We start from the raw sequence: 26,297 nt of genomic DNA on the forward strand, positions 1-26,297 counted from the left end.
GAAGTGTAACAGTCTATCTATATACAGGTTTCAGAGTAACAGCCGTGTTAGTCTGTATTCGTAAAAAGAAAAAAGAAAAGGAGTACTTGTGGCACCTTAGAGACTAACCAGTTTATTTGAGCATGAGCTTTCGTGAGCTACAGCTCACTTCATCGGATGCATAGCATATCGTGGAAACTGCAGAAGACATTATATACACACAGAGACCATGAAACAAAACTTCCTCCCACCCCACTCTCCTGCTGGTAACAGCTTATCTAAAGTGATCATCAAGTAGGGCCATTTCCAGCACAAATCCAGGTTTTCTCACTCTTCCCCCCCCCCCCCCCACACACATACAAACTCACTCTCCTGCTGGTAATAGCCCATCCCTCTTTGAAACCTCTCTTTATAATGCGCATGATAATCAAGGTGGGTCATTTCCAGCACTAATCCAGGTTCTCTCACCCCCCCCCCACACCCCCCTCCAAAAACCACACACACAAACTCACTCTCCTGCTGGCAATAGCTCATCTTACAATGTGCACAGCAATAATCCAAGTTTAACCAGAACGTCTTGGGGGGGGTTTGTAGGAAAAAAAACAAGGGGAGATAGGCTACCTTGCATAATGACTTAGCCACTCCCAGTCTCTATTCAAGCCCAAATTAATAGTATCCAATTTGCAAATGAATTCCAATTCAGCAGTTTCTCGCTGGAGTCTGGATTTGAAGTTTTTTTGCTTTAAGATAGCGACCCTCATGTCTGTGATTGCGTGACCAGAGAGATTGAAGTGTTCTCCGACTGGTTTATGAATGTTATAATTCTTAACATCTGATTTGTGTCCATTTATTCTTTTACGTAGAGACTGTCCAGTTTGACCAATGTACATGGCAGAGGGGCATTGCTGGCACATGATGGCATATATCACATTGGTGGATGTGCAGGTGAACGAGCCTCTGATAGTGTGGCTGATGTTGTTAGGCCCTGTGATGGTGTTCCCTGAATAGATATGTGGGCACAGTTGGCAACGGGCTTTGTTGCAAGGATAGGTTCTTGGGTTAGTGGTTCTGTTGTGTGGTATGTGGTTGTTGGTGAGTATTCGCTTCAGGTTGGGGGGCTGTCTGTAGGCAAGGACTGGCCTTTCTCCCAAGATTTGTGAGAGTGTTGGGTCATCCTTCAGGATAGGTTGTAGATCCTTAATAATGCGTTGGAGGGGTTTTAGTTGGGGGCTGAAGGTGACGGCTAGTGGCGTTCTGTTATTTTCTTTGTTAGGCCTGTCCTGTAGTAGGTGACTTCTGGGAACTCTTCTGGCTCTATCAATCTGTTTCTTCACTTCCGCAGGTGGGTATTGTAGTTGTAAGAATGCTTGATAGGCCTAACAAAGAAAATAACAGAAAATAACAGAATGCCACTAGCCGTCACCTTCAGCCCCCAACTAAAACCCCTCCAACGCATTATTAAGGATCTACAACCTATCCTGAAGGATGACCCAACACTCTCACAAATCTTGGGAGAAAGGCCAGTCCTTGCCTACAGACAGCCCCCCAACCTGAAGCGAATACTCACCAACAACCACATACCACACAACAGAACCACTAACCCAGGAACCTATCCTTGCAACAAAGCCCGTTGCCAACTGTGCCCACATATCTATTCAGAGAACACCATCACAGGGCCTAACAACATCAGCCACACCATCAGAGGCTCGTTCACCTGCACATCCACCAATGTGATATATGCCATCATGTGCCAGCAATGCCCCTCTGCCATGTACATTGGTCAAACTGGACAGTCTCTACGTAAAAGAATAAATGGACACAAATCGGATGTTAAGAATTATAACATTCATAAACCAGTCGGAGAACACTTCAATCTCTCTGGTCACGCAATCACAGACATGAGGGTCGCTATCTTACAGCAAAAAAACTTCAAATCCAGACTCCAGCGAGAAACTGCTGAATTGGAATTCATTTGCAAATTGGATACTATTAATTTGGGCTTGAATAGAGACTGGGAGTGGCTAAGTCATTATGCAAGGTAGCCTATCTCCCCTTGTTTTTTTCCTACAAACCCCCCCCCCCCCCCAAGACGTTCTGGTTAAACTTGGATTATTGCTGTGCACATTGTAAGATGAGCTATTGCCAGCAGGAGAGTGAGTTTGTGTGTGTGGTTTTTGGAGGGGGTGTGTGTGTGGGGGGGGGGGGGGTGAGAAAACCTGGATTAGTGCTGGAAATGACCCACCTTGATTATCATGCGCATTATAAAGAGAGGTTTCAAAGAGGGATGGGCTATTACCAGCAGGAGAGTGAGTTTGTATGTGTGTCTGTGTGTGTGGGGGGGGGGGGGGGAAAGAGTGAGAAAACCTTGATTTGTGCTGGAAATGGCCTTCCTTGATGATCACTTGATGATCACTTTAGATAAGCTGTTAGCAGCAGGAGAGTGGGGTGGGAGGAAGTTTTGTTTCATGGTCTCTGTGTGTATATAATGTCTTCTGCAGTTTCCACAATATGCTATGCATCCAATGAAGTGAGCTGTAGCTCACGAAAGCTCATGCTCAAATAAACTGGTTAGTCTCTAAGGTGCCACAAGTACTCCTTTTCTTTTTTCTTTTTATCTATATACAGTGAAGGAAGAAGACTCAAAAGCTACCAGTGCCTCTAGGGAGAAGTTGTAAGAGGAAGTCAGAGAACAATGGGAACAAATGCCTCAGGGTTTACATTTTCTGCTTCCTGCAGCCCAGTGTCTTACTTCTCCCTGGGCTGCTATTAGCTCCTCTCCTCTCTTTTGTGCTCCTTTCTTGCCTTCACACCCAATATTACACAGTGGCTAAAAAGAGGGCAAAGCAGCACTACCCCATAGTTTAAGCAACAAAGCACCAGGCTGCAGAATTACCTTGTTTTATTTAAAGCTGTGTTTCAATTATTTTACTACAGTTGTATTTAAAATTGCTGGAAACTTTCCCTTCACAGCAGGTATCTGAATAAACCCTGTTCTACAGAGTTCTGATGTATTGTTAAATATTTCCTTGGTTTCAGAACCAGACCCATATATGTTCAGTTGTGTTTGTAATAATGGTATTTCCAGTTTTTTCCTAGGTGTGCAATCCTAGCAGAGTATGTCAGTAGGTATGTTAACAGGACTGCAGCTATTTGCTGCTAAAAAGCACTGGAGTGAGACCAGGAGAGACTTGTCAGGCCCAAGTGGATGAGCTCAGAAGAGGCCAGATTAGTGTTTTAACACAGTGCTTCTCTTATCTAACTGCATTTCAATTCAGACTCTCAACATTCCCATTACAGCATCAGGCCTCTCTTGAGCAGAGACTGTCATGCCCCACTGTGCACTGTTTGTGTGAAGTGGAAGAGTGTCCATGAGGGACCTGATTAGGAGTAGCAAGTCCATTTCATTTGTGACCCAAAATAGCTTTGAAACCAAATCTCTGTAGCTGAAAGACAAGAATTTATCCTGTGTCCTCCCCAGGCCTGTACTGTATTAAACAGCTCCAATTCTCCATCCCCTCTACCCTGACAGCATTACTACTTAAAACAAAAAACAAAAAAAAACCCACTTTACAAAGGAATAATGTAAGAGTTGGATCCTGCTGCCACTCTCTGGTGCCATGTGCCTGCTGCCCTTGCATGGTAGGAGATTTTTATAATTCACAGAAAGATGAATGCCCTCGTATCCCCAAGCAGGATTCGGCCCTCGTCGTTTAAGCAAAAATTCATAAGTAACACTGAAGTAAACGGATGACCAAGGTCACGCCACTCTTCATAGACCATTTGCATGGTGCTCACATTATCAGAAAAGCCTCTTGAGTGAATTCGCTGAGGCCATGCTGTTCTATGCATAGCCAGTGTGACAAACAGTCTATATTGCGGTAAGCTTGCTTTCAATTACTATCCCTTTCCGACATGTTTCCACACTAGCATGGGATATTAGATATCAAAGCAGAGTAATGGACAATGGAATACTTTGCTAGGCCTCTAGGTACAGATACCAAAGGCAGAAAGGGAAGAGAAGCCACAGACAGAAGTGGAGAGCACAGAAGGGTCCCATTTACCATTTCAGCACTAAATTCTCCCAATGCTTTGCGGAAAGTAATAGGACTGGTCAAGCTGGCAGAGGGCCAACAGTGTGCACATTTCCCCATGTAGCTCTCCCACTGTGCCTCAACTGTGATCAATACAACTACTAGCCCAGTCCTAGTCACACTATGTGATAAGGCTTTTTTTCCCCCAAAGGATTAAGAGGAAAAGTTTGACAATCAGGCGTGCAGAAGTAAATTAACCCACTGAGCTCCTTGTATTCAGTCTTAACATCTCTCCTTTGCCTGCAGCTGACCCACCTGCTCCTTGTGCTGTAGAATCAAAGTCCAAGCAAACGGTCTATCCTTCAAAAGCAGTGCCATGCTGACTGCAGTCATGCCCCGTAGATACTGTATTACCCAACCTAACAGTGAGGCCACACCTTACCTTCATGCTCCACCCCAGGTACAGACAGATCTTCTGTTCCTTGCCAGAGGATTTTCCCCGTCTCTGCATCCCGAAGGTTCATCCAATTTCTGATTGGAGGTGATTAAGGAAACGAACTGTGCTTTTAGACGCTGTGCCCATCAGTCTTTGCCTAGCACTGAAACAGGCTACTCAGAATTAAGCAGGAGTTATACTAAAACCTTACTTTGACATGCCATGTATTTGGACCTACAGCACCAACGAGGGGAGGTGTCCCGCTCATGGTTTAAGAACAAACCAACATTAGACCAGAGTCAACGCAACAAGCGAAGGGCATCCACTCTAAGTTTTTCCTTAAAACTGACGCTCTTGGGCCTTGTGGACTATATTCTACTGGATCAGGTAGACATCACCGTACTGCAGGGAAGCAAGCAGGAGCATTAACTTCTATAGCAGATAATTCTGTAATACGATTCCTCATCACCATTCCCCCAGCTCTCAAGAGGAATGGGGAAAGGAGAAACATAAGAGAAACACACCCCGTGTGTCACTAGAGAAAGAATGTTGGATCAATTTTCCTGATCTGCAGAGTGTGGTAAAGAACTTTGTTCTGACATTTTTGGCACATGTAACTCTCATACTAACTGGAATTCTCTAAGAACAGCACACCCCTGGTGGAGTTTCCCCAAGGCACAAGAGCTAAACACACCAGTAAGAGGGAGTAGGGAGTAAGTTTGTAAGTGTTATGTACCAGACTTCTAATGGTATGGATTGATGTAATACTCATGAAAGTTATATAGGAGTGTGGAATACAGACACTTTCAAAGGCACAAATAGCAATTAGCCTAAGTGTTATTTGTGCTGTTGAAAAGCTTTCCCATTGTCAATGCTGTGCACACACCCATACTCTGGAATTGGGAATCTGCAAAACTATTTTGGAACGTCAATATTGTATATCCTGATGAATAGAGTTATAGCTTTCAAAAAGGCTGAAGCAGACTAGCCATACTCCCAAAACCACACTCTCTGCTTCCACAGCTGATCATAGGGGCACTCATGAAGTCACCAGCATTTACATGCTGAAGTAGTGGAGCATAGCAGGACCTCTGCCCTTTAGAAGATAGCTGCAGTGTGAACCTATGGAAAAACAGCAGAAAATGCCATTAAGACTTTTGCAGCATCCTCTCTAGGTACTGGTTAGTTTGTCAGTGTCCACTATGTGCTTGGCACTTTCCAGGCATTCAAGAAGGGACATCCCCTGTCATGCAAAGCTTGCATTCTAAGACAGCGGTTTGGGGGAAGAATGATAATTAATCAGGTTATTTATACAAGTCAAAGCTATTCACTGTAGCAGCACAGCAGAGGTGGCTCTTTAGGAGTGAGCCAGAGGGGGCCCTGCGGATGAACTCAGAGGTTATGCTAGGTACAAAGGGCTGCCTGGAAGAAGGCGATTGCGTGAGAAGCTGACAAACAGGCAGATGAGGGTGGGAAAAACTGGAGGAGAGTTGGGCTGGGGGGCAACATGAAGCTTGACAAGGGAGGATAAGCAGAGTTATATGCATGTATTTATTTTAGTTTCTAATGTACTTAATCTCTGGGCAGACTCACAAAACTCTTAATCTCTCTATTGCTCAGTGACAGTACTGGAAGTACTCAAGGTGTTTCTGGAACCTGGGGGAGAAAACACATGCTTTAGCAGCTTTTATTTTACTTAGTGATGTATGTTTGTTTGAAAATTGTGTATGTGGAGGAGGGAGGAAATTGAGTTAAGATTTCTAACAGTTTTTAAATATAAAATTTCCAACAGACAACCATAAACAGGGCTAGAGAAGAGATATTTGCTTAGCTAGCTGTGTGCAATCCAGACACCTATAAACCAGAGGATCACCATGAATGACACCATACTCCTCTATTTTAAGGCACTTCTATGACCCAATTACCACAGTATCTGAGCATCTCACAAGCTTTAACATAGTTATCTTTACAACGCACTAGTGAGGTAGGGAGGTGCAGATTTTAAAAGGTATTTAGCCGTTGCTCCACTCAGCATTGCAAAGCCTACGTGACTTAAGAGCCTAATTTTATTTTCAAAACAGAGTTACGCACTTGAAAGAAAATTCTGAGTGGAACAACTATAGCCTCATAACTCGATTACTGGCGTGAACACAACAGATGGATGAATGTGACATTATTACTTTAAGCACAGGGTTATGGGGCTCTACTGACCTTCTATTTTTGGTCAGTAAAAATACGGTGTAGGCATAAAGGACAGAAATTGACAGTCTAAAAAAGATTTCTCTCTAGTTGAAATCCAAAGTAACTGGTCATTTAAATTATGCCTGCATATTGGACACTGCAATCTATTTTGACATTAAAGGTGTTAGACTTCCAGGCAGTCTCCTTGTCAAATTTCATTCTATATTGATGTTCCAGTGTAATGATAAAGCCGTGTGTGATTGTCTCCTCTGTGCTTTGTATTCCGTCAACCTAAAGATCAATTAGAAGTAAAAAGCTTAACACTAGATCCCAGCTGTCCTGAGTTTGTAGGTCAGCAATTCATGCAATAATTCCTGGCAGATACCTTGTATTTCAACAATCTAGGCTTGAATTGCAGTACCAAATGAATGTGGCTAAAGAACTCCTAGCCATGATGGATTTATGTGTAAACTCAGCACAAGCTCTTGTACACTTCTATAAATGAAAAAATAAATTTAAAAATCAACCTGGCCACAGTTAGGAATGCAAAACAGGGTTTAAAAAAACCCGTAAACAAACGAATGGCACCAACTACCCTTTATACACTCAAGCATATTTTAACAGACCATAATACACTAGCCATTTTAGAAAGTTTTCCCCCCCAAGAAGCTAAGCATTATGAAAAAGGAAAAATAATCTATCCCCACATACATACAAAAGATCATTTTGAACTGGACAAAGTCCCTCAAATTCAGATTTTTAATTAAAATTTTGTATTTTCCTTCAACAATCACCAGAGAAATGGGAAAACTATTTCCTAACTCAAAATTTTAGTTCATTTACAGAGATTACTATATTGGGCTAAAAGGCACTGGTTAGGGAATACCTAGCAAAGCAGCAGCTACACTGCTGACCTAGTTAGGAGCTTATTGTACTATTTCTATCAACTTGCATGGAAAGCTTGGTACGAGGACATGCCCCATGGTGAAGAAAATGGAGGCCTTGAACCAAACCCACATGTGCTGTTATCTCCTAATGTGTTTAATTGGTTTAAGATTCTTTCATCCCAGCAGGAGAGATATTGTTACTAAAAATAAAAACCCTCCATCTTCTGAACAGCAGTGGGGACCTGCAGGCAGGATCAGGAGGGCATCTGACGTATCATTAAGCAGAAAAAGCACATTAATATGGGTTTAACACAATCATTCTTCTTGAAGAAAGCCTGTCTCAGAAGTTTGAGAAGGAAACTTGAAGGTGCAAGTTAAAGAGAAGATACAGCCCAGTGAATTATGGCCTCATGAAGCTTAGACAACAAGGAGTAACAATAGTGTATCTGTAATCTGGCTTCTACATGCAACATCAAAAAGCATAATATCCTTACCAACACGGAGTTTTCATGCTTCTGTTATTTCCTATAGGATTTAAGACCCAATATGTCAAATCACCTTCAATCCTGGAGGCAGGGAACGATTAGGCAGAACAGCAGAAGGGAGAACTGTTGATCTATTTATATGCCACCACCTGACCAGGTCAGCAAAGTCTTATATAAAAGCTGGAATTTAACTTGCTTTATATACACTTGACAAATTAGCTTCCTCACACGCATACTTTGCTCAGCCTGATAAAGAGAAATAAGATGTTCATTTCCAAACGCAAGTTACATTGTCTTGAACATCTCTGATCTACGTAGAGAAATGTTTCTTTTTATTTTTGTATCTGTCAAAGACAATTTTTTTTCATAAATTCAGGATGTACTGATTCCTATTTAGACTTGGCATGACAAAAGGCTGCTAATTACGGATGGCACTGAAGGAGGAGGCATTCAGGAGGAATGATTCCTTTATAGTAGGATATGGCGAAAGAAACTATGCCTATCTACGTTGCTATTGTTTGTACTCTATGATATTTTCCTCCAGTGCACCTCAAACTCTATTTTGACTACCTCAAAGGCTGTGGCAGCCAAACTGCTGTCATGTCTTCCATGACTACCTAGATCTTTTAGTTTCAGCCTATGCCATCTTGACTGTTCTTCACCCACTAGGAATTTTTGTACCCTTCTTTATCTTTCATAATGAAAGAACCTAGTTTTTGTAACCACTTTTTGCATATAGTCTTTCATCAATACAATACAGCATTCAAAAAGCTGTGCACAACACATCAGGTGTGATCAGGGTGTCAACAAGTATGCAGGAATGAGTATCCTAGAGAATAACTGATGAAATAGAGTGTGAAGCCAAAAAGCTTCTACATTAGATTTGTGCAAGTAACCCCTTCCCCAAAGACAAGCTTGTGTTCTAAACCACCCGACTCGATTTTATAATGTTACCTACAGTGGGAAAGTATAAACAACCAGGTATTCATGGCATGGATCAGCATATTAGTTTAGAGGACAACCGTTCAGTTGAGTAGTAAATAAGAATGTTTAGTAGCCTATTTATATCAGATATTGATTTACCAGGTAGAACATTTTTATACTAGATTTTTCCTTTAAAGCATTTGATTTTTAAGTAGGTAGCCCTTTGGGGCTTAGAAACACAGGAGATGGTCAGAAGGCTATTGGATTAAAGATTAGTGCACCCAAATGGCCTGTGGCTTCCCCTCCAATCCAGTCACTCACCCTGTAACCTCTCCAGTGCACCTGCTGTTACAGCCCCTAGGCCGCAGTTCAGCAAAGTACTTAAGGTACGTCCTACACTGCAACAGGAGATGTGACTGCAGCATGTCTAGATATACCCAAGGTATTTTTGATCTAACTAGCCTGAATAACAATAGCAGTGAAGCCACAGCAGCATGGGTGTACAAGCCCGTCCAGGACCCTGGTTATGTACTCTAGTGGCTAGCCCACGCTGGTGCCACCATGGCTTTGCTGTTATTGCTGTTTGAGCTAGCTAAATTAAAGCCAATTCGGGCATCTCCACACATGCTGTGGTCACACCTCCAACTGCACTGCAGACATACCCTTAAACTGTATCACGGCCGTAAAGTCCACTCTGCTTGTACATAAAAACACTGATGTCTTGAAGGTTTTATAAGCAGTAGCTATAGGCTCTGGCAGTGTGCGTATGGAACATGACCTTCTTCCTAGTTAAAGACTAAAATTCAGTATAAAACCATATTTGAAGGAACTGGAAGAATATGAATTTTGTCCATATAGTTTGTCCAGTAATAAGTGCTGCAATAGATACACAAACTGATAGCTATTGCTCATGGGTTATCATAACCTTTGGGTATTTTAAGGAATCCACAGACCACTGTCACCTCCACCTACTACCAGACAACATCATGCTCTCTGGGCTCCAGATTAACAAAAAAGGATGTTTGTATGTACATTACAAGTGTACATAGCATTTTAAACTCCATTGTTATAAAGCCAGTTTTTGTAGGGGGTGAAGGACAAGCAGTAAATCCTTCAGACAACAATCACTGCACACATCCAAGAATGACTCAAGATACTACAAACCATAGAGGTGATCTATTAAATCCCTAAATGGGAAGAAACCAATTAGGCCTTCACAGCATCTCTGACGTACTCTGGTACTAGCTGTGAAGGAAGCTGCTCTTAAGCTTCCTGTACAGACCAAATCAATTGTGCCACTGCAGTCAGAGAGATCCAAATATTAACATGAACCATAAGATAGGATACAGCAGAAATCCTCCCCCAACCTACAGTCGTTTCACAGTAACTAGGTAATCAGGGGGATATATTTAACAGCTCACGGCAATGACACAAAATCCTAGAGTGCTTGTCACATTTTAACCAATACCAACTGCTTAGTATCCTTCCTACTATTTTTCTTGTCTTTGTTTTTACATTTCCCCTTATATCCATTACCAATAGTTGCTGACTACATGATCCCATGTTCACCACAACATGCTTTCATCTTATGTCATACAATCCTCAATTCAGCTGGAGAGTTCTTGGATTGCACTTGGTAAAACATCAACTGATATTACTGAAATAACAAGTCAACACTACATAGGGTTCATTTTAATAGAATACTGTGTTAACAGTAACCACTTAAAAGTAATATAGAAGTTAATATAGCTGCTTTATCTGTACTGTAATGCAAAATCCAGGTCAGATTTTACCACCTCTACTATGCAGGAAGTCTGGTCTTGTGGTTAAAGCACAGGACTAGGACACAGGTGCTGTAAATTATATTCATGGCTCTGCTGCACATTTCCTGTGTGACCTCAGACAAGTCACTTACACCTTGTGTCAGATCACCATCTGTAGAGCCTCAATGAGCTACTTCCCTACCAAGGGAATGTTGCAAGGATAAATCCATCAATATTTTTGTGGTGCCTGGATATTATGGAGACCATGGAAAACTAAAACCAACTAAAACTAAAAGCCAGCACAGGGTAACTTGTAATCAGTTTAGTTGCAAAGTGCTGCTAACCACACAAGCTGTAAAAAATATAGAAGCCATCTACTTGGCATATTTTGTTAATGCAGTAAAATCAGATCTAGCTTCTGCCAGTAAGGAATTAGAGTGCAAGGGCTTAGCTGGTGTAACAGCTGTGTCCAACATACAACCTAGGATTCCAGCAAAGGAGTCCAACTATCAATCACCATTTTTACAGCTAAAATGACAGAATCAGCAATCCTGTTAATGTCAACTAATGGAATTTGGGCATGGAGCCTACTTTTAGTTAGTTTCCCCTAATTTTCCTTCTAGTCAGTTCTAATGTCTGAAAATATTCATAGTTAAATCTTCCCAAGTTACAGGGAAACAGTAAATATTTAATATTTGGTCAGAATTTGGGACACCTGCAGTATCCTTAACAATACCACATTTATACTGCAGACTAAGAACTCTTAAGCCATAAAAAGGGGATGGGCGTTTAAAGGTTGGGGGGAGATCACTTTTAAGCCACTTCCAGTTATACTGTAAAATAGGCCAAGCTTTAGTTTCACTAGCTTTTTCTCTTCTCCACAAGCTGAATGGGGAACAATTGGAAGGATTGGGCTTTTGAGGCAAGAGTTACATACCTAATGAGGAGACGCTAAGGGCCATCAAGTTATTGTGTTCTATGGGGCACTAAGCAAAGAGAATAAATTTGGTGGCTCAGTATCACAGCTTGAAAAACTTAGGTAAAGGAGAAACAAGATGACATTGTTTTAATATATTTATTTACATGTCTAAATTAAACTAAGCTGGCATCTCAGAGGTTAACCCTCTTGAATTTTTATTATTTTGTGGAAATTTTTAAACAAATTCCAGGCCTCAGCAATTTTAGTCCCTACTAAGCAGCAGAAAATAATCTTGGCATCTGCAAACAGCCTTTGATTTCTTCAGACAAAAGCAACAATTTGTGACATCCCCCAGTAGCTCTTCTCTGCAGCCGATGAGAAGGCTTTCTTGTTATCAGTATGTACCAGCAAAAGTCCAGCCAACTAACAGTCCCAACAGAGCAAGAGGTGCTGTGCACTTCTGCCGTAAACACTTCTAAGCCCAATCTAAAGTCTCCAAAGCTGCAAAGTTGAGCATTTGAGTTGCCATGCAAGGAAAACAAAAATGAAAAATACAATACACTAGTGGTTTATGGATATAACTATTGTTTAAAGGGAGAATAAATTATCATACCAAACTCCCACAAAAATCTTTCGCTTACAGCAGGTGCTAGTGACAGATGGAGCCAGTTGCCTTTTACAGCAGCTCTGAAGAAATGGTTTGTTCGCTACTATTAGGAATTTGTTTTGTTCCCATGAGAAACAGACATAGTAAAAGTGGTTCATGGAACCAGACTACAGTGCCAGGGAATAAAAACAAGATGAAACAATACAGTGCTTTTGTGTTGGCTTTCCGGTGCCTATGTTTGTTAGGTTTCTTTCTTTGGCTCTTGTGAACTGATGTGCCAGAATTTTTTTTGTGCCAGTCCCCTAGCAGGAAAAGTTGCAAGTGATCACATCCGGACATCACTATACTCTAGCCAGTAAAACAATTATTAGTTTAGAAAAACCCAACATTGTTTACAGGACCATTACAGAAGCATAAATTGCATGAACAAAATGACACTCTCTTTAATTTGACAACATGCAATTCCTGCCCATCCTGCCTACATTTAAATTGATCTTTATAATTAGCATGTCAGAAAAGCTTCAACTCATGCTAAGAAACCTTTGAATATTACCATAATTAATGTAGTTAATAATGCTCTGAAGTTTGCAGAAACAGCAGGGGACTCAATGGGAGTGATGTGTGCATCCAAGGGAAGAACTTGGCCTTTAAAATCCAGAGGATTTATCAGAACATAATTGTAAGGTGTAGGAACAACTATAGGAACAGAAGTGAATGCCGCTACAGAGCAAACTAATGGACAATAAGTATACACGAGTAATTGAAAAGCCTATTGAAGCACAAAACACTGGGATTGCCTCAGAATAAAAAGACAAATGGAAGATCTTCCTTCACATGAAAAAGATTCCAGAGACCCTCCCCATAGATTTAGTGGATGAGCCCTATCTATATGTGCCAGAGTATTTTGAGAAATCATTCCCATTCCAACAGATATCATGGTGAAGGGCTTGATGTAAGAACCTCACTAGAAGAGAGACCACTGGCAAGTCCAATCATGTTCAGATGGAAAATTATTTTAAATAGATGTTTAAAAGTCCCAAGAAGTTCTGAGACAAACTGTGTGTTAGGTGTACTTACACGAAGGAGCAGAGATGCAGAATCTATCTGTCTCCTGAAATCTAGCACAGTTATTCCATGCAATGCAACAATAAAATTATTCTGAGAAGTCGTGACCAGTCAGGTTTTGTATTTTCCTCCGTTACCAGATCAACTGCCACATACATTCAGTGATGGCCTATTAGTCCAAAATCCTGTTCGATATTTACACCAGTGACCTTCCCCAAATATCACAAAAATTTGTCTATGCTGACGACATTGCTCTGACTACACAGGTGTGGATTTACCTGTCATAGAACAAAGGACCTTAAAAAGAATCTCTCTTATATTAGCAGCTAAAACCAAACCCCACCAAGATTGCAATGTCAACATTCCATCTAAACAATCTAAAAAGCTAGGACAGAACTGCAAGGGTCTTCTGTGGCCAGCAGATAAGAAATGATCCCACTCAGAGATATCTTGGTGTGACATTAGACCAAAGCCTCACAAATGACCAACACCTAAAAATATCCACAAAAAAATTAAGATGCATTTAAATCTCATCCAGAAACAGGCAGGAATGATCAAGGGAGCTGATGCAAAAATTATACCGATCTCTTCACTGGTCCTTGTATACTTCACTGACAAATAGTGCTCACCCATCTGGGCATGTAACTCCCACACACACCTTGTGGGTTCTCAACACCCCTATGCAAATCATTACAGGCACAGTAAAATCAATACCACAACTATGGCTTCACACACTGGCACACATCCACCTAGCCTACGTTTGCTGCAACATAAGAATTCTTTGGAAGTCCCATCGTATTTGAGGGAACAAGGATCTTCCAATATACGAAGACCTAAATAACATACTGAAATTCCAACTCAACTCCAGAAAACCTTTCTGGCTTGCAGTGCAAGAGCTCAGAGGCTCGTGGTATCCCCCCGAAGATCAAGGTGGAAGGATATCAATGTCCTGAACAAATACCTCATTAAGGATCCAACCGAAGAACCCCGTGTCTTTTCACTCCTGCCGAAAATTATGTTCCACTTTGAATGGTATCTGCGTATCACCTGCCTACTTTCTCAATAAATGGGGACTGAGACAAGGAGTTCAAACTATGAACTACCTCGTTAACCAGTGTCCCAAATGCTTGTGCCCTGGTGGTAATTCTGCTGTCCACTCTATCACCTGAAGCAATTAACTTAGACTTGAACATTTACATTGATATTTTTAAGCCATACAAAAGAATTAGTAGTACACCAACCCATTTTTCTCTCTTTGCAAGTCAGCTTTAAAAATGATTCAGCAACTTCACTCAGTCCCAACTCCTTTAGAACTTTAATTTCCAACATAGCAGAACTATGATCATATTTCAAGATTCTCAGCAATAGGTGAGCGATAGGAAGTTGCGCTGAAATAATCAATCAAGGGTTCTGTTGAATAATTTCATTTTCACAGAGTCAGGTTGTTACCAAAAGCCCACAAGGGAATCTGCCCCCCAACCCCCTAAATTCATTATGGCCTATTGTTCTTTGAACAGATCAAATGTGGGACATTATGATATTCGTGCAAAGAAATTTAGCCTAACCGGAACGAGGTATTTTGAAGCCTGACGTACTCTTGGTTTTACAATTCACGTTATTTTCGTTTGCTTACAGAGGAAGACTTGGTTTGATTTCATTTTGGTTTTTGAAATAATAGTAGGGGAAACTGATTTCACTAACATATCTAAAGTGATTCCTCACACTTCACCTACTAGCAGAGGACAGACTTGGGGGGGATAAACTATTCTTAACAGAATATCTGAACAAGGTAAACATGGCTGCTTTACCTGGTGTTTTTACACAGTCTCACTTAAGTGACCAGCACCCTTGTGTGAAACAAGAAAACAATTAAAAAGCTTTTAAAAGAGCACTGTTTCTCATAGCACCGTTTGTAGCCAGACCATTTCTTTGTTCCTTGAAGCCCTCAAATACTTCATTCGATAGAAAAATTGATACTTATTGAAAATGGCAGAGCTGAACAGCAGCAGGCTTCCACTGAACTCCACGCAACATCTCAGTCTGAATGTGTTCCTCTGGTAAAATAAACACCTGGCAGCAAGAAAACTCCAGATGCCTTCCAAATGCCAATATTTATGGGGAGGGATAGCTCAGTGGTTTGAGCTTTGGCCTGCTAAACCCAGGGTTGTGAGTTCAATCCTTGAGGGGGCCATTTAGGGATATGGGGCAAAAATTGGGGATTGGTCCTGCTTTGAGCAGGGGGTTGGACTAAATGACCTCCTGAAGTCCCTTCCAACCCTGATATTCTATGACTACATGCTTTTTTGTTCCATTCATCTTTCATTTCTTTCTTATCTCAGTAACCATTCCCTCTCTTAACTAGTCTCTACTCAGGAGAGAGCACACGTAGCACGCTAATCCACTGGGCTTCCACTACTTTTGATAGTCCACAGATTTATCAGAGGATTTTTTTTTTTTTTTAAAGAATGTGTAATTTACAGCATTTCTTTATACATCTAATTCAAAATCAGGACAGGCAGTCTAGAACCTTATGAAGAGATGGACTCCAGCACAAACTCAGTATGATGTATGCTACCAACCTGTACAATTCCAAACCCGAATTGCAATCTAAGGCGGGCAGGAAAGAAATTCTCTCTTCATCATTTTACTTTGCCAGAAGGGGTAGTGGCAGTCAGCCTATGCTAGACAAGCTACTTATACACTAGCTATGTCACCTAATACTTAGCACTTATGCTGTGCTTTACAAACGTTAAATCAGGGGAGGCCAACCTGTGGCTCTGGAGGCACATGCGGCTCTTCAGAAGTTAAGATGCGGCACCAACCCTGGGGCTAGAGCTACAGGCGCCAACTTTCCAATGTGCCAGGGGTGCTCTCTGCTCAACCCCTGCCTCTGCCATGGGCCCTGCCCCCAGTCTACCCCTTCCCCTGAACCTGCCATGCCCTCGCTCCTCCCGCCTCCCCCTCCAGAGCCTCCTGCATGCCACGAAACAGCTGATCGGGAGGTGCGGGAAGGGAGGGGGAGGTGCTGATCAGCTGGGCTGCCATTGGGCGGGAGGCACTCGAGGCAGGATGGGGGAGCGGATGTATTACTGTGGCTCTTTGGCAATGTACATTGGTAAATTCTGGCTCCTTCTCAGGCTGGCCACCCCTGCTTTAAAAAATCCTCAAGACAACCTTATGAGACAGGCAATTATTATTTCCCAGTCTGTAAAATGGCAATAAGAGACTTGCCCACTGCCACTGAGTGAATCAAAGACAACAGGAATTAGAATTCAGGAAGCTCTTAGCCCCTAGTCTCATGTTTCACTGGACAATGCAGCCTCTCCCCCTAGACACCCAGTAATTGTGGTCCCCGGGCTAATGGAAACTCTAACTGTAACTAGAAAGTCTGGTGCAATAGCACAGATTGCTGCTAATCACGCTACAGAGCTGGTGCCAGTGGCTTTCCTCACATCATGTTTCTCTTGCTTTTGGTGGTTTCCATTCACTAATTTTTATTTTTAAAGGGGGATGGTGGATTTTTGATTCATTGCCAAGCATCACTAGTGAAAGAGTGGAGAGCACAAAGGGAAAGAAATAGGATGACTGGTTTCCAGAATGTGACATTATCAGATTAAAATATGACTATGCAAATCATTGTTGCTACCACTGTTATATAATTGCAACGAATATTATACAAAGTGGTCAAGTAAGGGGTCAATAGAAGCTTGCAGACTAAACGACTCAGATTCAACCTTTAGGGACATATTGATAAATAACGTTTGTGGTTGTGTGTGTTTACATACATATTGTTAGAGATTAACAATGTAATCGAGCAGTCCCTGTCTATGCTGTATTCTGTTACTTCAGAGATCAAAAGGAAATATTAACATTTAAACGAACTGTAAACAGTGATATCACTGTATTCATCTCTTTGAAATGTATAGCAAATCACCTTTGAATGGTGGAAAACAGGCAACTGCCTTATGTTAATCACTGTAGCTAATTACCCGTGATGCTTAGGAAATAGGTCTACTTCAAAGTCTCCATGATTGCCTATTGTTCGCCTAAGGACTCCGAGCTATCAAAAGAAGGCCCGGAACTATATAAAAACCCTTGGGTCCTGATCCTTTTTATCTCAGATCTGCTTGATGCTTCATGCAGGGGAAACTTAAGTCCTAAGAGTGAGATTTCCAGCCCTATCTGGATCACCCTGAATATGAACATTGGACTATAACCTATGGACTAATTCTGAAAGAACTCTTTGCAGCTACAAAGCTCACGATCTCTACTATGAATCTGATCTCAGAACTGTATTCATGTCTGTATGTATACTGATCTTTTAACCAAATACTCTCTCTTTTCTTTTTTAATAAATTTTAGTTTAGTTAATAAGAATTGGCTGTAAACGTGTATTTGGGTAAAATCTGGAATATTCATTAACCTGGGAGGTAATGTGTCCAATCCTTTGGGATTGGTAGAACTTTCTTATATGATGAATAAGATTTTCAGTAATTCTCATCATATTTGACTTGGGTGTCTGGGTGGAGGCCTAAGCCTGGGTTGCTTTAAGGGAACTGTGTTGTTGGTTTCTGGGTAACGAGTGAAGTATTATAGAAGCTTCTTTTGTGCTGGTTTGGTAAATCTAAGTATGGGAATATCCACCAGCTTTGAGGATTGTCTGCCCCATTCTTTGCAGTTTACCCTAATTGAGTAACTACAGCATGGGTCCCTGGGACCCAAGTCACATAGAATAAGAATTATTTTTCACTTGGTCTAAAGTGGCACATAAGCAGAACAAAATGTGACTTGTCAGCACCAACAGCAGCAAAATGTTTCTAACTAGAAAAGTGAGCAAACCCTACGAAGCACATCCATAACCAAGTATTCTTGTATTCACACAGCCCTTACCTAAAAGGTCATACAAAAACATGTTATTGTTTGTTCCTCAACTCAGTTTGTTAATCAAAATGGATTTGTCCTACTAAAGTATTTAGTTTCTCTTTTAAAGTTTGTGACATACACACATTTTACTAAACCCAGATTTAGTCAGACTCTTCAATAAAATCTATAAATTGGCCATGTTTCACATCTCTTTTAGGGGTTTTTGTTTATTTGCAACAAGTGTCCGCAGGCAAATGGAAATAAGATTCCCCTCAAAAGGAGATGCCCTTGCAGCTCAGTTATCAATATATAAATTTTAAAAACCACACAATAGCTCCCTTCCACTTAAGGCATACATCATAAGTGGTAAAAGGGAATGCATTCTGAACGAGTGAGGTCACAACACCTTTCCAAAAATACTCCTTAGACTAGCTGCCCTCAACACTGTAAGCTCCAGGAACAGTAGTACTAGCTTTGCAAAATGTGGTTAGCTGTTAGCCTTTCTCCTTCTAAATTTAGGACAGATAACTATGACAAACCACTTTCTGAATGATCATTCAGGGCCTCTTGCAGAGACCCACCTAGAGTCCATTCAGTACAGAATAACTGAAGCCCTTTTCAGAGATTAAACTTCTAAAAAGAACTCTTAAGAGCTGACACAGCATAAATATCACCCATATAAATATGTCCAAATAGTCTCATATTATCTTCACTTCCTCAGCACTTGCAAACATGAATCTTTCAGCTCTGGGGATCAAGATTTATACCACCGTCCTGACACTAAACACCAGTGCTCCAGCACTATTAGTCTATGGTAGTATAAGTGAATATGCCAACTCCTGAACGTATTTGGTTAAAATACTAAAAATAGTTCATTTCTTCTAACCATGGTGATGCCTCCAAGATGAATGCCGAATGACCAAAACAGGGACTACGCAAATGGAACTGTAACCCAGAGACATTCCATTACAAAATTAACATTTCAGGAGTAGGTGCTTCCACATCAAGTTGATTCGGGAAATCCTGAGTTCTGGGGTCAGAGTGTTTATAGACAGAGAGCAAGAAGAACTTGGAGAGAAACCAGGCTCCATTTGCTTTTTACTGCTGTCATCCAAGTTTAAGTCTTGCCCCTTATTTCATTGATCTGTACTTTACAGTCAGAACCTATTGATATCAGTCTAGAACAGACAAATGCTCTGATTTAGCACCGCTTTGGGACACGGTGTGTGTTCATTGCTGGAGAAAAAGGAAGCAGTCCCTCTAGCAAACCATTTCTGTGAGGGGGTTACATCTGCTAAGAATTACTGGATGTATAGTTGTAGGAAGTTACAAAGGTTTAGAAGAAAATGCAAAGTGACTTACAGAAACATCAGAGCATCTAACTTTAGACACCCCTGAAGCATAAACCTGCTTTTCCTTTTTCCTGCCGTTCCTGCAGAACAAACAAAATGGATCAAGGAAAGCTGGTTTATATCCAGAGCATTTTAGTTTAACCAATGTAGACCTCTTGGCTTCCGCCAATAACTTGTTCTATTTAGTTTTCCAGTTTTATAGTCTCAATGGGACCTCTTTAATGAAGAAACCAGGTGTTCCGACCCCAGTGTTCTCTAACTGGCCAGGAAGAATACACAACACACACACATATATGAAAGCAAGTGTCTTTAAAGTCTAATTCTAAATCCAAGTCTCCTGGCAGAAGAATTCCAATGATGTGCAATTAAGACCTCTATTCTAATAAGAAGTGTAAGTGAATTAATCATGTAAACCCTCCCTTGATATTACTCTTGTAATACCTACACACGAAAGGATAATGAACAAACTGTTTCCTTGCTTAAAAACAAAACACAAAAACCTTGATTTCCTTGATTTTATGTTAGACCATGCACAGAAGCATGTACACCACAGAAGTGTTCTTTGCCTTAGTGAACAGTTTTTATAGATTTCAATAAATATTGCCCTCTGGCAGGATGATGAAATTGACACATAAGTAATCCAGTTTGGTCTATTTTTAAACATACTGTTACCAGATTTGATGGTATCGCTGTAAAAAAATACATTGATAAAGTCTGAGAAATAGGATGACGAGAATACATTTGATGTCAGTAACCTCTCACTTTCATATTTGTGGGGGTTTAAAAACATTTGAGAAGTATAGTCCTGCCATGAGTGCAGGGGACTGGACTAGATGACCTCTCGAGGTCCCTTCCAGCCCTAGGATTCTATAGAAGGGACAAAGGGGAAAGCTTACTTCTGGCCAACAATCTTGCAAGCTCAATTTCCACACTGCAGAGCAACTTTATGAAGCAGTTATAAACCAATTTTTTTAAAATAGAAAAAAACAACACTCAATTAGAATTGTATTACTGAAATGCTGTGACAGATTCCAGATAGAACCAGAACAACCCTATGTTTATTACTATGCTTTAATTGCTTATTTTCGATCAATTCCCACTATAGGACAAACAAGGACACCATGGGGCATGCAACTCCCCTGATAATGCCATCAGAACATGACCATGCAATGACAACAATACTTTGAATAATGGCTTCCTTATGTTTGATTTATAAATCCAAAAGAGCCATAATCTCCACAAGTACTATTTTAGTATGCTGCCATACTCGGAGCAAGAACTCTTCTGGATTCAGTGCATTTGTAATCAAAACTTCTAAGGCTAGTAATTCTACTCCCAGGAGAAAAAAAAACAGCAATATGGTGCATCTCAGAATGCCTATTGGTTCTTCATACTACTCTTTCTTTTGATTGTCCCCCTGTGCCAAAGATCAGCTCAAAGTAGATCACATACAAGTAGATCACATACATCAGATACAAGATACAGACATCCATGTTTATGAAGCATCATGTAGATTTATGGTGGTTTATAAATAATTAACATTAAAGAGATTATTAAACTAGACAGTCCAACCACCCAGGTTACCACTTTCAACTGGATATTGAATGTTTAATAATTTTACTGTACCCCATCAGTTAGCAAAAGACTACACATTCTAATCCTCAGCACAGAGACACATATTCCTTCTTTCAGCAGTGCCACAAAGTGGTCTTTTTATTATTTATCTGGCAAAATATCATAGCAACAGTTGATGCAGTTGCAAAAAAGGCTAATATTGTCTGAGGTGTTTTAACTGGAGTGTTGTGTGTTAGACACAGGAGGTAAGTGTCTTGCTCTGTTCTGAAGTACTGTGTTCAATTCTGGGCACCACACTTGAGGAAAGATGTGGACGAATAAGAGAGTCCAGAGGACAGCAACAGACACTTAATAAAAGGTTTAGAAAGCCTGACCTATGAGGAAAGGTTAAACAAACTGGGCATGGTTAGTCTTGAGAAAAGAAGTGGGGACATGGTAAGTTGTCAAATATGTTAAGGGCTCTTATAAGGAGGATGGGGATCAAGTGTTCTCCCTATTCACTGAAGGTAGAACAAGACATAATGGGCCTAATCTGAGATCTAGATTAGATATAAGGAAAAAACTAACTCTAAAGGAAGTTAGGCTCTGCAACAGATTTCCAGGGGAGGTTGTAGAATCCCCATCACTGGAGGTTTTTAAGAGCAGGTTGGACAAACACCTGTCATGAATGGTCTAGGTTTACTTGGTCCTGCCTCAGTACAGGGGCTGGATTTGATAACCTCTCAACCTGATGACCCTTCCAACCTGACATTTCTATTATTCTATGACCTACAAGCACCATAAAAAGCAAGAAGAAGGAACATACAAGTAGTCTTTCTAGAAGACTGCATTGTAAGCCCCTTAAATATCCCTCAGAGAGACACCGTTAAGAAAGCTTCCCTCCATGACAATGCTCCCATAGCAATGTGTATACCGAGGGAATAGAGAAGAGGAAGGGAAATGGTTACTCACTATAGCCACAGGTTTCAGAGTAACAGCCGTGTTAGTCTGTACTCGTAAAAAGAAAAAAGAAAAGGAGTACTTGTGGCACCTTAGAGACTAACCAGTTTATTTGAGCATGAGCTTTCGTGAGCTACAGCTCACTTCATCGGATGCATAGCATATCGTGGAAACTGCAGAAGACATTATATACACACAGAGACCATGAAACAAAACTTCCTCCCACCCCACTCTCCTGCTGGTAACAGCTTATCTAAAGTGAGCCCGACCTGGGATATTCTATCTACTACCCAAGATCCATAAACCTGGAAATCCTGGGCGCCCCATCATCTCAGGCATTGGCACCCTGACAGCAGGATTGTCCGGCTATGTAGACTCACTCCTCAGGCCCTACGCTACCAGCACTCCCAGCTACCTTCGAGACACCACTGACTTCCTGAGGAAACTACAATCCATTGGTGATCTTCCTGATAACACCATCCTGGCTACTATGGATGTAGAAGCCCTCTACACCAACATTCCACACAAAGATGGACTACAAGCCATCAAGAACACTATCCCCGATAATGTCACGGCTAACCTGGTGGCTGAACTTTGTGACTTTGTCCTTACCCATAACTATTTTACATTTGGGGACAATGTATACCTTCAGATCAGCGACACTGCTATGGGTACCCGCATGGCCCCACAGTATGCCAACATTTTTATGGCTGATTTAGAACAACGCTTCCTCAGCTCTCGTCCCCTAACGCCCCTACTTTACTTGCGCTATATTGATGACATCTTCATCATCTGGACCCATGGAAAAGAAGCCCTTGAGGAATTCCACCATGATTTCAACAATTTCCATCCCACCATCAACCTCAGCCTGGTCCAGTCCACACAAGAGATCCACTTCCTGGACACTACAGTGCTAATAAACGATGGTCACATCAACACCACCCTATACCGGAAACCTACTGACCGCTATTCCTACCTACATGCCTCCAGCTCTCACCCTGACCACACCACACGATCCATCGTCTACAGCCAAGCTCTGCGATACAACCGCATTTGCTCCAACCCCTCAGACAGAGACAAACACCTACAAGATCTCTATCAAGCATTCTTACAACTACAATACCCACCTGCGGAAGTGAAGAAACAGATTGATAGAGCCAGAAGAGTTCCCAGAAGTCACCTACTACAGGACAGGCCTAACAAAGAAAATAACAGAACGCCACTAGCCGTCACCTTCAGCCCCAACTAAAACCCCTCCAACGCATTATTAAGGATCTACAACCTATCCTGAAGGATGACCCAACACTCTCACAAATCTTGGGAGAAAGGCCAGTCCTTGCCTACAGACAGCCCCCCAACCTGAAGCGAATACTCACCAACAACCACATACCACACAACAGAACCACTAACCCAAGAACCTATCCTTGCAACAAAGCCCGTTGCCAACTGTGCCCACATATCTATCCAGGGAACACCATCACAGGGCCTAACAACATCAGCCACACTATCAGAGGCTCGTTCACCTGCACATCCACCAATGTGATATATGCCATCATGTGCCAGCAATGCCCCTCTGCCATGTACATTGGTCAAACTGGACAGTCTCTACGTAAAAGAATAAATGGACACAAATCAGATGTTAAGAATTATAACATTCATAAACCAGTCGGAGAACACTTCAATCTCTCTGGTCACGCAATCACAGACATGAGGGTCGCTATCTTACAGCAAAAAAACTTCAAATCCAGACTCCAGCGAGAAACTGCTGAATTGGAATTCATTTGCAAATTGGATACTATTAATTTGGGCTTGAATAGAGACTGGGAGTGGCTAAGTCATTATGCAAGGTAGCCTATCTCCCCTTGTTTTTTTTCCTACAAACCCCCCCCAAGACGTTCTGGTTAAACTTGGATTATTGCTGTGCACATTGTAAGATGAGCTATTGCCAGCAGGAGAGTGAGTTTGTGTGTGTGGTTTTTGGAGGGGGGTGTGGGGGGGGGGTGAGAAAACCTGGATTAGTGCTGGAAATGACCCACCTTGATTATCATGCGCATTATAAAGAGAGGTTTCAAAGAGGGATGGGCTATTACCAGCAGGAGAGTGAGTTTGTATGTGTGTGTGTGGGGGGGGGGGGAAGGGTGAGAAAACCTGGATTTGTGCTGGAAATGGCCCTACTTGATGATCACTTTAGATAAGCTGTTACCAGCAGGAGAGTGGGGTGGGAGGAAGTTTTGTTTCATGGTCTCTGTGTGTATATAATGTCTTCTGCAGTTTCCACGATATGCTATGCATCTGATGAAGTGAGCTGTAGCTCACGAAAGCTCATGCTCAAATAAACTGGTTAGTCTCTAAGGTGCCACAAGTACTCCTTTTCTTTTTACTATAGCCACAGTCTCTTTTTCCCTTGATGAAAATTCCCCCTAGCAACACATAATACATAGAGGAAGATATTACTTTGTCAGTGAAACAGTGGAATCCAGGCAGGAAGATCAGTAAGTAGTTTTCTGCAGATGCTTGACCCCAATATTGTTCACAACTGAACAAAACAAGTTTCTTCGCCATCCAGATTCTAAACCTTTAAATGTCAGATTCAAAACCTAATCTCTTTGCAATCCTGCTTTAGTGCAATGACAAAATCAGGTTTCAAGTGTGACAAATGATATGTAATAATTCATGCTCCTCACTCCACTTTTTGCTTTTACTTACACACTGAACATATTCTAAGGGGGCTGATCTTGAAACTAGAACATTATTTCTTTTTTACCCTAGCTGATCTTAATATTACTAAGATTAATTTCCTCTTAATTTCCAGGGTTCTTGTCATCCTATGTTACCTATAAGTTTTTGATGGAGAATTTTATACCTAACCTTTACCTGAGAAATCAGTCTGATAGACTGAAACTCCAGAAGGGGAAATTAATATGGTAATGTGATTCATCTACTTAAACAAGTAAATGATTCTACACGTGAGGCATTGATCAAAGTGCTAAAACCTTAACACATAGCAGTGCTTCCATCAGAGGATTTTTTATTATTATTAATTATTATACTAAAACAGTCTAAAAGTTTTCCTCTGGGTTGCAAACGGCAAGTTCTCCATAGTTCCTTAACACAGAAACAGATGATGGAATGTTCAATAGTTTGTATGGAAAGCTTGTTCATTACAGTGGTTGGACCTGGACTACAATGAAAGCACCTGCACTGATCTACAAGAAACGTTAGCTTGTATGTGCCTATGCACGAACTCATATTCTTGGTTTTATTTTCTGCAGTAAGCCAACCTCTATAGCTTAGTTTGTGGACTAATGTTTGTTCAGCTGGTGTAAAGAACCATACACAAGCTATTACTAATTCATTGGGAAAACAATCTCAATCACTGTTGCTGAACATTAATTTCTCCATTCGTAGCAAGCAGCACATCCACAAACTTGCCTTCTACCTTCATGTTATGTATAGGACTCCATTAAAAAGTGGTTACTTGTTCAAGAGTCATCTCTGTGTCTATCACAAATGTGAAGATGGCATCCCTGGCTGAACAGCAGAACTGTTTTGAAAAGTCATGTCTGTTGGGTTGTGCATGAGAAATCTTGTGCAAAGGTGACATAATTGTGCAACGGAGTCCACCCTGCCCCCAACCACCTCAGCCCCTTCTCCCTAAGGAAAGTCCTGATGTTACACAGAACTCGGAAGAAGAGGGGAAGGTGGGTGGGCGAATATGACTGCACAGAAGCAACTTCTGAAGAACAACAATTACAGGAAAGTAACCTCTCCTTCGAGGGCCTCTGTGTATTCCCACTTGTGAGAGATTGGCAAGCAGTGCTCCATCAGGATGGTGGGTGCACATTTCTTAGCTAAATCTGGATTGTCGCATGGCTCTCTCAAACTGGGCAACAGAGCATGATATTAAATCTGGAGAGTAGTGACTGGTGAAAGCGTACACCAAACTCCAAGATGCTGCTTTGCATGGCTCCACCAGGGGAGCCTGCCTAAAGCATGCCACTGATGCTGTGGTGGCTGTTGTGGAATGGGCGTTTAAAACCAGAAGATACTAGTTTCCTAGACAAGATGTACAAATGTTCTATATCTATCTCATAAGCCAGTGAGACTTCATTTGGTAATGGATTTACCTTAGCATCTCTCCCCATATACTATAAATAACCTATTGTTTTTTCTAAAGGGCTTGATCTTTTTCCAGGTAAAACACACTCTCTTTACAGACAGGGTATGGAGAAGAGTTTTCCCTAGGTGGGAAGAGGGTCTGGGGAAGAACACAGGGAAGGAAGTTCAATGA

The 26,297-nt window shown here is 41.4% G+C and overlaps 1 protein-coding gene across 1 annotated transcript in view; it reads right to left on the reverse strand.

Annotated features, from left to right (window-relative positions):
- PDE6D (phosphodiesterase 6D) overlaps window positions 1-26,297 on the reverse strand; it is a 51,844-nt gene that overhangs the window by 5,502 nt on the left and 20,045 nt on the right. The window contains exon 2 of the mRNA XM_074962881.1: window positions 4,453-4,541. Within this exon, the coding sequence (XP_074818982.1) occupies window positions 4,453-4,541 (89 nt within the window). The remainder of the gene's footprint in view (window positions 1-4,452; window positions 4,542-26,297) is intronic.

This window comes from Natator depressus, chromosome 9, assembly GCF_965152275.1.
Source record: "Natator depressus isolate rNatDep1 chromosome 9, rNatDep2.hap1, whole genome shotgun sequence".
In the NCBI taxonomy this organism is placed as follows: Eukaryota; Metazoa; Chordata; order Testudines; family Cheloniidae; genus Natator; species Natator depressus.